At 47.2% G+C, this 13,269-nt stretch overlaps 2 protein-coding genes across 12 annotated transcripts in view; one reads left to right on the top strand and one right to left on the bottom strand.

The window, feature by feature from the left end:
* The window catches only part of IFT140 (intraflagellar transport 140), a 250,730-nt gene that overhangs the window by 155,154 nt on the left and 82,307 nt on the right, over positions 1 to 13,269 (top strand). For all 11 annotated transcript variants that reach the window (XM_038420185.2, XM_038420186.2, XM_038420187.2 and 8 more), the window contains 3 exons: positions 4,703 to 4,862; positions 9,161 to 9,292; positions 12,359 to 12,558. In XM_038420185.2, the coding sequence (XP_038276113.1) occupies positions 4,703 to 4,862; positions 9,161 to 9,292; positions 12,359 to 12,558 (492 nt within the window). The remainder of the gene's footprint in view (positions 1 to 4,702; positions 4,863 to 9,160; positions 9,293 to 12,358; positions 12,559 to 13,269) is intronic.
* TMEM204 (transmembrane protein 204) overlaps positions 1 to 13,269 on the bottom strand; it is a 74,196-nt gene that overhangs the window by 14,824 nt on the left and 46,103 nt on the right. The window contains exon 3 of the mRNA XM_043494344.1: positions 12,034 to 12,088. Coding sequence (XP_043350279.1) covers positions 12,034 to 12,088 — 55 coding nt within the window. The remainder of the gene's footprint in view (positions 1 to 12,033; positions 12,089 to 13,269) is intronic.

Genomic DNA, 13,269 nt, shown 5'->3' with positions numbered 1-13,269 from the left:
CCAGAGCCTCGCGAACCAGCTGAGCGGCAGCGAACCAGCGGAGCAGCGGGGACAGCAGAGCAGCTCACAGCAGGAGTTTGCCTGGGACTGGTAAGTATCCGAGTGTGTGTGTTTGCTTGCTGAGGAAGTATCCGAGCGTGTGTTTGCTGGGAGGGAGCCTGAGTGAGTGTCTGATTGGCTGCTAGCCTGCAGGGGGCGGGCATTAGGGTGTCTGTGTGTTTGCGTCAGGGAAGCCTGGCTGTTTAAAAATAGCCAGAGCCTCGCGAACCAGCTGAGCGGCAGCGAACCAGCGGGGACAGCAGAGCAGCTCACAGCAGGAGTTTGCCTGGGAGTTCGCCTGGAGTGAGCCCAGTGAGGCTTACATCTGGCCAACGTCTCTGAGGAAGCTCCGTAGTAGGTAGGTGATATGGAAGGGGGGGATTCAGCTGTTGTGACCTGCACTGGATGTGCCATGTTTGTCTTTCTTCCACAGGACAGAAGCGACTTTGTCTGTACAAAGTGCAAGCTGGTCTCCATATTGGAAGAGAAGATTGAAGGTCTGGAGCAACAGGTAACGACCCTGCGTTGTATACGAGAGACTGAGGATTTTCTGGACCAAACTCAGGATAGCCTTCTAGGGGCACAAAGCTCTAAAGATGTAGAGCAGGTTGCACAGAGGAGCCAAGAGGCCAGTGAAGAAGCTTGGCAACATGTGACCTCCAGAAGAGGTAAGCGGAATGTCCGGGTTCCAGTAACACAGACACAGGTAACTAACCGCTTTCATGTTCTCTCCACAGGTACCAATGCGGAGAGTGGACCAGATGATATGTCTGGGGGGAGAAAGCGGAAGGAGACTCCGCTGGTTGGGAGGCATGAGATGCGATGTCCTGAGGTTGGGGGTTCCACGACCACCACTCCCAAGAGGAGAAGGCGGGTGGTGGTGGTCGGGGACTCTCTCCTCCGGGGGACTGAGTCATCTATCTGCCGCCCTGACCGGGAAAACCGAGAAGTCTGCTGCTTGCCAGGGGCTAAGATTCGTGATGTGACGGAGAGACTGCCGAGACTCATCAAGCCCTCGGATCGCTACCCCTTCCTGCTTCTCCACGTGGGCACCAATGATACTGCCAAGAATGACCTTGAGCGGATCACTGCGGACTACGTGGCTCTGGGAAGAAGGATAAAGGAGTTGGAGGCGCAAGTGGTGTTCTCGTCCATCCTCCCCGTGGAAGGAAAAGGCCTGGGTAGGGACCGTCGAATCGTGGAGGTCAACGAATGGCTACGCAGGTGGTGTCGGAGAGAAGGCTTTGGATTCTTTGACCATGGGATGGTGTTCCATGAAGGAGGAGTGCTGGGCAGAGACGGGCTCCATCTTACGAAGAGAGGGAAGAACATCTTTGCCAGCAGGCTGGCTAACCTAGTGAGGAGGGCTTTAAACTAGGTTCACCGGGGGAAGGAGACCAAAGCCCTGAGGTAAGTGGGAAAGCGGGATACCGGGAGGAAGCACAGGCAGGAAGGTCTGTGAGGGGAGGGCTCCTGCCTCATACTGGGAATGAGGGGCGATCAACAGGTTATCTCAAGTGCTTATATACAAATGCACAAAGCCTTGGAAACAAGCAGGGAGAACTGGAGGTCCTGGTGATGTCAAGGAATTATGACGTGATTGGAATAACAGAGACTTGGTGGGATAACTCACATGACTGGAGTACAGTCATGGATGGTTATAAACTGTTCAGGAAGGACAGGCAGGGCAGAAAAGGTGGGGGAGTAGCACTGTATGTAAGGGAGCAGTATGACTGCTCAGAGCTCCGGTACGAAACTGTGGAAAAACCTGAGTGTCTCTGGATTAAGTTTAGAAGTGTGTGCAACAAGAGTGATGTCATGGTGGGAGTCTGCTATAGACCACCGGACCAGGGGGATGAGGTGGATGAGGCTTCTTCCGGCAACTCACGGAAGCTACTAGATCGCATGCCCTGATTCTCATGGGTGACTTTAATTTTCCTGATATCTGCTGGGAGAGCAATACAGCGGTGCATAGACAATCCAGGAAGTTTTTGGAAAGCGTAGGGGACAATTTCCTGGTGCAAGTGCTAGGGGAGCCAACTAGGGGGAGCGCTTTTCTTGACCTGCTGCTCACAAACCGGGTAGAATTAGTGGGGGAAGCAAAAGTGGATGGGAATCTGGGAGGCAGTGACCATGAGTTGGTTGAGTTCAGGATCCTGACGCAGGGAAGAAAGGTAAGCAGCAGGATACGGACCCTGGACTTCAGGAAAGCAGACTTTGACTCCCTCAGGGAACAGATGGCCAGGATCCCCTGGGGGACTAACATGAAAGGGAAGGGAGTCCAGGAGAGCTGGCTGTATTTCAAGGAATCCCTGTTGAGGTTACAGGGACAAACCATCCCGATGAGTTGAAAGAATAGTAAATATGGCAGGCGACCAGCTTGGCTTAATGGTGAAATCCTAGCGGATCTTAAACATAAAAAAGAAGCTTACAAGAAGTGGAAGGTTGGACATATGACCAGGGAAGAGTATAAAAATATTGCTCGGGCATGTAGGAAAGATATCAGGAGGGCCAAATCGCACCTGGAGCTGCAGCTAGCAAGAGATGTCAAGAGTAACAAGAAGGGTTTCTTCAGGTATGTTGGCAACAAGAAGAAAGCCAAGGAAAGTGTGGGCCCCTTACTGAATGAGGGAGGCAAGCTAGTGACAGAGGATGTGGAAAAAGCTAATGTACTCAATGCTTTTTTTGCCTCTGTTTTCACTAACAAGGTCAGCTCCCAGACTGCTGTGCTGGGCAACACAAAACGGGGAAGAGATGGCCAGCCCTCTGTAGAGATAGAGGTGGTTAGGGACTATTTAGAAAAGCTGGACGTGCACAAGTCCATGGGGCCGGACGAATTGCATCCGAGAGTGCTGAAGGAATTGGCGGCTGTGATTGCAGAGCCCTTGGCCATTATCTTTGAAAACTCGTGGCGAATGGGGGAAGTCCCGGATGACTGGAAAAAGGCTAATGTAGTGCCCATCTTTAAAAAAGGGAAGAAGGAGGATCCTGGGAACTACAGGCCGGTCAGCCTCACCTCAGTCCCTGGAAAAATCATGGAGCAGGTCCTCAAAGAATCAATCCTGAAGCACTTAGAGGAGAGGAAAGTGATCAGGAACAGTCAGCATGGATTCACCAAGGGAAGGTCATGCCTGACTAATCTAATCGCCTTTTATGATGAGATTACTGGTTCTGTGGATGAAGGGAAAGCAGTGGATGTATTGTTTCTTGACTTTAGCAAAGCTTTTGACACGGTCTCCCACAGCATTCTTGTCAGCAAGTTAAGGAAGTATGGGCTGGATGAATGCACTATAAGGTGGGTAGAAAGCTGGCTAGATTGTCGGGCTCAACGGGTTGTGATCAATGGCTCCATGTCTAGTTGGCAGCCGGTGTCAAGTGGAGTGCCCCAGGGGTCGGTCCTGGGGCCCGTTTTGTTCAATATCTTCATAAATGATCTGGAGGATGGTGTGGATTGCACTCTCAGCAAATTTGCGGATGATACTAAACTGGGAGGAGTGGTAGATACGCTGGAGGGGAGGGATAGGATACAGAAGGACCTAGACAAATTGGAGGATTGGGCCAAAAGAAATCTAATGAGGTTCAATAAGGATAAATGCAGGGTCCTGCACTTAGGATGGAAGAATCCAATGCACCGCTACAGACTAGGGACCGAATGGCTCGGCAGCAGTTCTGCGGAAAAGGACCTAGGGGTGACAGTGGACGAGAAGCTGGATATGAGTCAGCAGTGTGCCCTTGTTGCCAAGAAGGCCAATGGCATTTTGGGATGTATAAGTAGGGGCATAGCGAGCAGATCGAGGGACGTGATCGTTCCCCTCTATTCGACACTGGTGAGGCCTCATCTGGAGTACTGTGTCCAGTTTTGGGCCCCACACTACAGGAAGGATGTGGATAAATTGGAAAGAGTACAGCGAAGGGCAACAAAAATGATTAGGGGTCTAGAGCACATGACTTATGAGGAGAGGCTGAGGGAGCTGGGATTGTTTAGTCTGCAGAAGAGAAGAATGAGGGGGGATTTGATAGCTGCTTTCAACTACCTGAAAGGGGGTTTCAAAGAGGATGGCTCTAGACTGTTCTCAATGGTAGCAGATGACAGAACGAGGAGTAATGGTCTCAAGTTGCAATGGGGGAGGTTTAGATTGGATATTAGGAAAAACTTTTTCACTAAGAGGGTGGTGAAACACTGGAATGCGTTACCTAGGGAGGTGGTAGAATCTCCTTCCTTAGAGGTTTTTAAGGTCAGGCTTGACAAAGCCCTGGCTGGGATGATTTAACTGGGACTTGGTCCTGCTTTGAGCAGGGGGTTGGACTAGATGACCTTCTGGGGTCCCTTCCAACCCTGATATTCTATGATTCTATGATTCTATGTGATATGAAGGTGTTGGGCAAGCTATAAATACTTCAGTAATGTGTCAAACCTGGAACTCTTTGCATTGCTATTATGAGGTTGAACCTAATACAATGAATGTTTGTATTTATTATGATAACTTATTGTATCTTGACGGCACTCTTAGGAAATTTTAAACATTTATATTATATATGTGATGATCATTTTGGGGCTATTCCGTGGTATGTTTCATCCCTTATTTATGTTAATGAATTGAATAAGCAGTCCGGGACACGTTCCACCTGTCTTTACATGTTTGTCTTCTGTTTTATTTTGTAGGAGTGTCACTGAGCATCCAGCACTGCAAGATCACATCCCTGTTAGCCACTTCTGGGACAATAGTGAACCAAGACTTTTTGTATGTGAAGCAGTCCTTGAACCAAACCTGCAGTTTCCAGACAAGCAGCAGCAGCAGCAGACAGAGAGCTCAGAAAGCACAGTAGGCTTTTTCTCTTGCTCTGTTCTGATTTTTTTTAATCCCAGTAATAAACTATTGGTTCTGGCCTTCACTAAATTATCTGTGTAGATACTGTGATCCGGTGCACAGAAGGTAGCAGCCAAACAAACTTTTAAGAGTCTAGTACTTGTGACTTCTATTGGTCATAATACATTTTCTTGTTAGCAATGGGTTTCATGCTGAAAATATTAGAATTTGTGGTAAGAAAATAGGAAAATCTCATGAGCAGGAGGCCAGTTCAAAATGTTTTTCCTGAAGCTAACTTGAGCACTTATATTGTGGTTTTTGTAAGCTCAAATCAATAATCTTAGAATATCAGGGTTGGGAGGGACCTCAGGAGATCATTTAATCCAACCCCCTGGTCAAAGCAGGACCAATCCCCAATTTTTGGCCCTGATCCCTAAATGGCCCCCCTCAAGGATTGAACTCACAACCCTAGGTTTAGCAGGCTAATGCTCAAACCACTGAGCTATCCCTCCCCAAACAAACAGCCTTAGTTTTGTTTGTTCCCACAGAAACTCAAGATATTGATTTTCATCATGAGATCATTGGGGCTTTTCTGGAGGGTTTGCAGAAGGCTCTACTGCTGCTCTTCATTACTCATCTCTGGCGATTTTTTCCCCATAAGTATACATGGCTGAGTAAAAACATGAAAAACACTGCAAGTTACAAAGTAAGAGAGGAAGGGAAACAACTCTATGAAAGAACCTAAATCTCAGTGTCGCAGGTAGAGGTGGGTCTGAACCAATATCTGAAATTTGAGGATATTCAAAATCCAAGCTTGGATCTGGATTAGAATTGTGCAAGTGAGGTCTGTTTATCAGTGGATCAAACCCAAAATCCCAGATCTGAAACGCCGTTCCATTTTGAAATATGGATCCAAATTTTGTATCTTGGGCCCATCTCTAGTAACAAGATATGTTTAGTTAGAATGATGAAGACCCTTCAATTAAAGTTGAACTGCAAAGTACCAAAAGAAAAAAAAAAAAAAGTCTTTCCTCTATACTGCCTTTTTGAGACAGCCTTTATACCTCTTTATTGCACTTCCCAGAAATGGCTCTTTTCTGCTTGTTTTTTACAATTTTTTTTAAAGTGGTGTGTTAACACAGAATGTTGCCCAGATTTAATTTTACCAGAGAGCCTGTCAAATAAATCAAAAGCTCTTCCTTTCTAATGTGCTTACAGCACTCCTGACCTCACTACTCTGACAATGCTTCCTCCTCATCTGCTGTTTGGTGGGGATCCCTTCAGTTGTTCCTTGGATCTAAACTGTATTGATCCATGTTGTCCCTCCCAGACCAGGGTCCAGATCCATGCATAATCCTGCCATAATCTTCTCCAGATTAGACATATCAAGACCTTGCATTTCTCTTTGCTGCATAATCTTGGCAAAATCTTTGGAGAATCTGAGTAGTGGGGAAGTGATAGGTGAGGTTTAGGTTGCAATCTTGTGTGGCATCACATTCTGGTCCTCCGGAGACCTTGTCAAGGTTCTCCAGCAAAGAGAAGGAAATTAAGACTTGATATTTCTAATATGAAGCAGAACAAAATGTTTAGGTTTTAAATAATTTTGAGTCTTTAAACATAAAGAAGCAGAAAAGAGTCAAATAATTTTCAGTTTGAGATCCTCTATTCAGCAAAGCACTTAAACTTGCACTTAATATTAAACATGTGAGTGGTTCCACTGACTTCAGTTGGGACTAGATGCTTCAAGTTAAGTGTGTGCTTAAGTGCTTTGCTGAATTAGCAAATAACTCTGATATTGGTGTGGTAACCCAAAACAGTGTGTGAGCTCCTGTTACTGCTGAGCAGCAACAGTAAACTAACAAATATTGTTCTTCAAACCTACGGGGAGGATTACTGACTTCCAGGGATATTGTTATGCAGACAGAAGGTTAAATAGTAGGCATCTATGTTGTTTTGGATGCCGAATGACAACTAAAGCCTTAGGCCTTGTCTACACTGAAAAACTTGTCTACACTTGAAAAAACACCCTGTGACAGGGTCAAGCCAGATGGCTCCAGGAGAGTGATAGAAGGCAGATATATTAGCCCCAGATGAAACAGGTCCCTTTTCCCTGCTGGAACCAATTAAGGCCGACAGGCTAATTAGGATACCTGGAGCCAATTAAGACGCTGCTAGAATCAATTAAGACAGGCAGGCTAATCAGGGCACCTGGTTTAAAAAGGATCTTACTTTAGTCAGTGAGGGGCGTGCAAGGAGCTGAGAGTGAGGGTGTGCTGCTGGAGGACTGAGGAGTACAAATGCTATCTGGCATCAGGAAGAGGTCCTGTGGTGAGGATACAGAAGGTGTTGAGAGGAGGCCATGGGGAAGTAGCCTAGGGAGTTGTAGCTGTCACACAGGTGTTACACAAAACACTATAGACAGCTTTGATCCACAGGGCCCTGGGCTGGAACCTGGAGTAGAGGATGGGCCTGGGTTCCCCCCCTCCAACTCCCCATTGGGTACAGGAGGTGTTGACTTGGACTGTGAGTCCTGCAGGGGTAAAAGTAAATTAAAGGATTTACCGGTATGCTGGAATCCAGAGCAGAGGGTGTGGCCTCAACCAGAAGGGGTGTGGCCTCAACTGGAAGAGGCAGGGCTTTAAATCCCCAGGTCCCTTTAATCTTGATTTAAAGGTGTTGGGGCTCCAACTGTGGTATTGGCAGCTGGGAGCCCCTGGTCCTTTAAATCATCCCTGAGCTACCAGCTGCAGAGGCAGCTGGGAGTCCCGGGGCTTGGGGGCGATTTAAAGGGCCCAGAGCTCCAGCTGCCACTACCGGAGTGGAGCCCGGGGCCCTTTAAATCACTGAGGAGCCCTGGGGACTCCTGGCTGCCACTGCTACCCTGGGGCTCTGGCAGAGCTTTAAAGGGCCTGAAGCTCCGCTGTGGTAGCAGCTGCCAGAGCCCTGGAGTAGTGGTGGCCGGGCTCCATCTGGGATTAAAGGGCACTGGCGCTCCAGCTGCTGCTACCGCCATGGCCCTTTAAATCCCCTCCGGAGCCCCGCCGCTGCTACCCTAGGGCTTCGGCAGCAGGGCTCCAGAGGGGACTTAAAGGGGCAGGGCGGTAGCGGCGGCTGGAGCTCCAGAGCCCTTTAAATCCCCGCCGGAGCCCCGCTGCCACTACCCCAGGGCTCGGGCAGCAGGGCTCAGACAGGGATTTAAAGAGCTCTGGGCTCCAGCAGCCACTACCGCCCCGGCCCTTTAAATCCCCGCCAGAGCCCTGGGTTAGTGGTGGTGGGGTTCTGGCAGGGATTTAAAGGGCTGGGGCGGTAGCGGCGGCTGGAGCTCTGGGGCCCTTTAAATCCCCTCCAGAGCCCTGCCACCGCTACCCCAAGGCTTTAGATTGCCGTCTGGGAAAGCTGGTCCCGGTATGGCCGGCTTACTTTCACCTCTGGGGTCCTGTTACCCAAAATTGTTTAGTCCGAAATTGGGTAACAGGTCCCACAAAAGGGGAAGGTCCCTGGTCTGTTCCCCAACCAACTAGGTGGACCAGCAGAGACTGCGGGTTTGTTTTCCTTCCTTTTCCCCATGCTCGCCAGTGATAAGGTTAGCTGAATGAACGGCAGGTTTGAGCCACTTGCAAAAGTGGCCAAACTGAGGGCTGCCATGAATCTCTGAGGCGAGCAAATCCACCAATAAGCGCAGGGCCCACCAAGGCGGAGGAGGAACTTTGTCACAACCCCCCTGATCCATGCAAGTTTCAACGCTGTAAAGTGGCAGTGTAGATAGTGCTGGTCGGTATTCCCCTCATGGAGGTGGTTTTATTACAGCGCTGGGAATCTTTCCCAGCGCTGGAGCCGTGACTGCACAGCCATGTTAAAGTGGCAGCGCTTTAATGTCAGCTGTGTAGATATACCCTGTATATACCGTCTGTAGTGAAACACTTTGAAATTTTAAACTGGATCTAGGAATAATGCTGGATTAAAAATAATTTAAAAGCAGTTGTGAGTGTTTCTTTGAGCCTGTGTTGGGTCTTTAAAACAGAGACTTCCAAAGCAGGAGTGTGCTACCAGGGGCTTCCCTCTTCAGGGATGGGGAGGCTGGTTCCTGAAAGGCAGAGGTGACTGGCCCTATGCAAACATATTTTAAAGTGTAGAATGACTTGTTGGCCACTTACTGTAGAGAGGAAGCCTGTAGCTCTGCCCTCACCAGCAGGTGTTTGTGTGGTGTTTTTGTTCAAGTGAAGACTTTGCCAAGTGAAAATGGAAAATAAAAACAAAACTAAAATAGGATATTGTACCATTAAAACAAAACAATACTTTATTTCCCCTTCCAGCCGGATGTTTTGATTATATCATTCTTCTGTACTGAAGAGCATGGTCTTTTGCTTCAGGAAAGCTTCCCATTGCCTTCAACCTACCAGGCTCTTCTGGGCATCGAGGTTCCACATTATTACTTTGCAAAAAAGGTGAGAGATCACAAAGAAGACATCCTTTGCTACTTCGGCCCCAACCACATGCTAACACCTTTCTTTGTACTTGAGGCCAGATGCAGCCAAATGGAGGTTGGAGTAAGCAGGTGCAGCGCCAATGAAAGTGGTGACAAAGATATGTCTACACTGCAAAAAAAAAACTTGTGACCTGAAATCTCAGAGCTCAGGTCAGGTGACTCAGGCTCACAGGGCTCAGGCTGCAAGACTAAAAATTGCATTGTAGACATTCAGGCTCGGGCTGGAGACCCTCTGAGACTCTCCCCCTTTGCGGGTTCTTGAAGCCTGCAGCCTGAGCCTTGTGAGCCCAAGTCAGCTGGCCTGGGCCAGCCATGGCCAGGCCTTGGGTCTTTTATCACAGTATAGATATACCCAAAGGTAGTAATAAAATGAATGTATTGACAAAGTAATGTAAGTTACACTAATTTGGAATTCCATGGGTGTGCAAAAGGTGAGTAATATACAAGCAAAGGAGATGAAGCAGTTATCAGGAAAAGCAACTAACAAGAGAATGTAAAATAATCCCTTTTCTACTTTAATTTATGCCTGCACCATCCCTGATACTCTTGGGTGTAAAATTTAACTCTGGGTACAGCGTGGGTACAGTTCCTTTTGACTTTAACTGGAGCTGCAGCCTACTTACATCGGGACTAAATTCAGTCTCCACTAAATACCAAATGGGTATAAGTTACAGTCATCTTCCACTACACTGAATGTCTAATTGGTGCAAATTACACTCAACTACCTGTAACTTTTGGGAAGTTTGGATGTGGATTCAAACTTTTTGGTTAGCTCCTAATCTCTTAAGGAAAGGGACTAAACAAGAAACCTACATCTGGGTTGTCTCAAACTTTGGGGAATTTAGAGCCAGATCTGAACTTTTGAAACCAATCCTGTTTCTAATAAATAGACTACAATAACCTTTCCATGAAGAGCTGGCTTTTATCTGGATTACATCTAATTATGTTTTGCCTGTCCATAAATTGCAAGATGAAAAAAAGAGCTGCTACACTTCCATCTTTTGCATGTTATCCTTCATGCTCCATGTTTATATTTTACTTTGATTTTTACCTCTCTCTCCTTTTGTATCGTTTTTTGCTGCCATTAGTTGTTGTTTCGGAGAGGATGTGTCTATAAGCCTATTGTAAGTATCTATAACTGCCCCCTTCCACAGTCTTCATTCATCTGCCTCTTTTCCCTATCCATTTCCATTTTTTTTCCAATCAGTACATTTCTTTTAAAGGCTGAATTACTAGTTATTTATTTACTGACACAGTAAACATATCATAGTCTTGTGACTATTTTAAACATGGAAAAGTCCACTTGACACAACAGACCTGTCTTAGATCTGGTGTGCACTACAGAGTTAGGTCGACGTAAGGCATCTTACATCAACCAAATTATGTCAGGGTCCAGACTGCAGTCTTTTTCCCACCTATGTAAGTGCCCTGCTACATCGACATAACAACACCACCTCCATGAAAGGTGTAGGGCTTATGTCGGTGTAGTTAGGGCAACTGTGTTTGTGTAGACCCTCCAGGTTACTTGCTTACTCCATGCTGGAGCCGTAAAATTGACAAGAAAGCCCGGCTCACAGCTTGGGCTGTCACTCCAGGGAAGGTGGCGGGGCTCCAGCTGGAGCGCAGCTTCCCCTGGGCTCCTAGCTTGCTGCTCCCAGATGGGCTGCTGCCCAGGCTCCCTACACTGGGCTCGGCTGCCCCTCCCCCTGGTGTCCCCGCTCTGAGCTGGGCTCCGCCCGCCTGGCTCCCTGCTGGGAGGGCTGTCCCCCGGGGTCCCTGCTGGGAGGGCTGTCTCAACCTGGCTCCCTGTTCTGAGCTACCCACTGCACCCACCCGAGTCCCCACTCCCTGCAGGGATCCTAGGTACTACCCACACTGCTGCGCCGAAGCTCCTGGTCCCCGCCGAGAGCCCAGGGGCGGGTGGGGGGTCAGCCAAGCAGAGTTGAGAGCCCAGGCTTTCAGCCCCCCACACTGCCCCTCTTAAGTCTGCCTCTGGTGAGGATGCGCACCACCAACAGAAGGAGAGTAGTGTAGACATGAACCACCACAGTAACTTTTGCGGTGACTGTAAGTCGACCTAACAATGTCTTTGCCTCTCCTCAGGCAGGAATTCCCCAAATTGTATCTAACACTCATTTGCACTGTGGTTTGCATTACTTAGTCTGGCTAATACTTTGGGTATTTTATTCATTAATATGTGGCTTTAAATGTGCTCTGGCATAGTTTTTAGATTAGCTCCCTTGAATGTTAACATATGGCTTTTCCCTACACTTCTCTGGCAGTGAAGATGGCTTGAAGAGACTTCCTTAATTAGTTAGAATGAGGATGATTCAGCATCCGCAGTCTGACCAAGATGTTTCATTGTGTTTGGCTTGTGAAAAGTTAATTCTTAAAGTCTAAAGAGGCTATTTGATGCTGGTGACACAACAAAGGAATTCCTCTTGTTTTGTTCAGAAGAATAGTTAAATTGCCCTGTTGTGGCTCTGAGTGGAGTTGTAATTTAGATCTTACTGAGGCTCTAGGGACTCCAAAGTTGCCATTTTTGTGGAATACGGTTGTAAATCTGAGTACTAATAATGGGATTCCCCATATGAAGACAGGAGTAAAAAATAAGAGGATCTGGATAGTTAACTTAAAACATACATTCACTATTGGGCAGAGACCGATCATAGAAACTTAGAAACTATAATTCAACCTTACCTGTAATGGTTACTACTGCTCCTTCTGGGATACTGTATAAACCTCTTATCTGTAACTGAAGAAATTCAAACGTTGAGCCTCATGACTTATGTGCTTTAGTAATCTTTAGAGACGCTCCTTCCTATATTAAAAGGCACTTTGAAAAGTGGTATACTATTAATTATTTTGACAACTGTAAGAGTTTGGTCCTCCTCCCATTTAAGGGAGTTCTGTCATTGACTTCAAGTAGTCATATGGTTAAAATCTTGTAGAATTCTGTATTTGTAGGTCAAGAGAGTGTGTTGAAGCCTGCTTGGCACCTCAGTGATGGTAGTTTTCCTTTCAGCCAGGAGAAGCTGAGAAAGAAGCACAAGTGGACTCTGGCTCAGTACAACTCTCTCAAATGGTTGCCAAAAGGCCCATGAGAGATTTCATTGGTCTGGAAGAGTGTGACAAAACTACCCGTGAAGCTATGCTGAACTTCAGCTTCTATCTAACAATTGGGGACATGGATGAGGCCTTCAAATCCATCAAACTCATCAAAAGGTGGGATCTAAACATTTGTAATGACTCATTTAGTGGTGGGATTTATTTTCACTTGAGTCATGAAGTTTTGTTCCCTTTAGACTTCTTTAATTTTTCCTCCTTCTCTTTGCCCTCATTCATACTCTGTCGTCCTAAACAAGCTGAAACCTTTACCCTTTGGGTATTATATTAACTTTTTCTCTGCTGGTCCTGTACTATACCTGTCGTGGTGGTGTCATCCATTGAGAACAATGAAATGTCAGGACATACCTACTGCATCTAGCAGTATAGCAGATGGGATGTACCTGGCATGGTCAGCAGCAGTCAAATGGACTTCTATGTCTGTATGATATTGGACATCTCATCTTAGTACCCTTGCTCATGTTACTTTTAATGCTATTAATTGGTACTGTTGTCAGATGTTGACCGCGTGTGTGTTCTCTCTGTGTGCTGTCCCAGCTCTGCATAGACAGCTGGTACAGCAGACCTCGAGCAAACTGCCCAATGACCACAAGATCTGTTAAGGTATGAAAGGCACTCCGTGAGGTTTATTGTCAGCGAAGCACGGTCCTAATGCCCCGGCTCAATGGTTATAGGCAGTGATGAGCTCCAAAATCTTAACAACCGGTTCTCTCCTCATCCCACGAGGGGGTCTTTGTCCACCCCTGCCCGCCAGGACTACTGCCCCATCCAACCCCCCTGCGTTCCTTGACGCGCCCGCCTGGAACCCCT

This window comes from Dermochelys coriacea, chromosome 10 (assembly GCF_009764565.3).
Source record: "Dermochelys coriacea isolate rDerCor1 chromosome 10, rDerCor1.pri.v4, whole genome shotgun sequence".
Taxonomy (NCBI): Eukaryota; Metazoa; Chordata; order Testudines; family Dermochelyidae; genus Dermochelys; species Dermochelys coriacea.
Note: the sequence above shows the minus strand (reverse complement) of the source record. Positions and strands in the feature narration are given on the sequence as shown.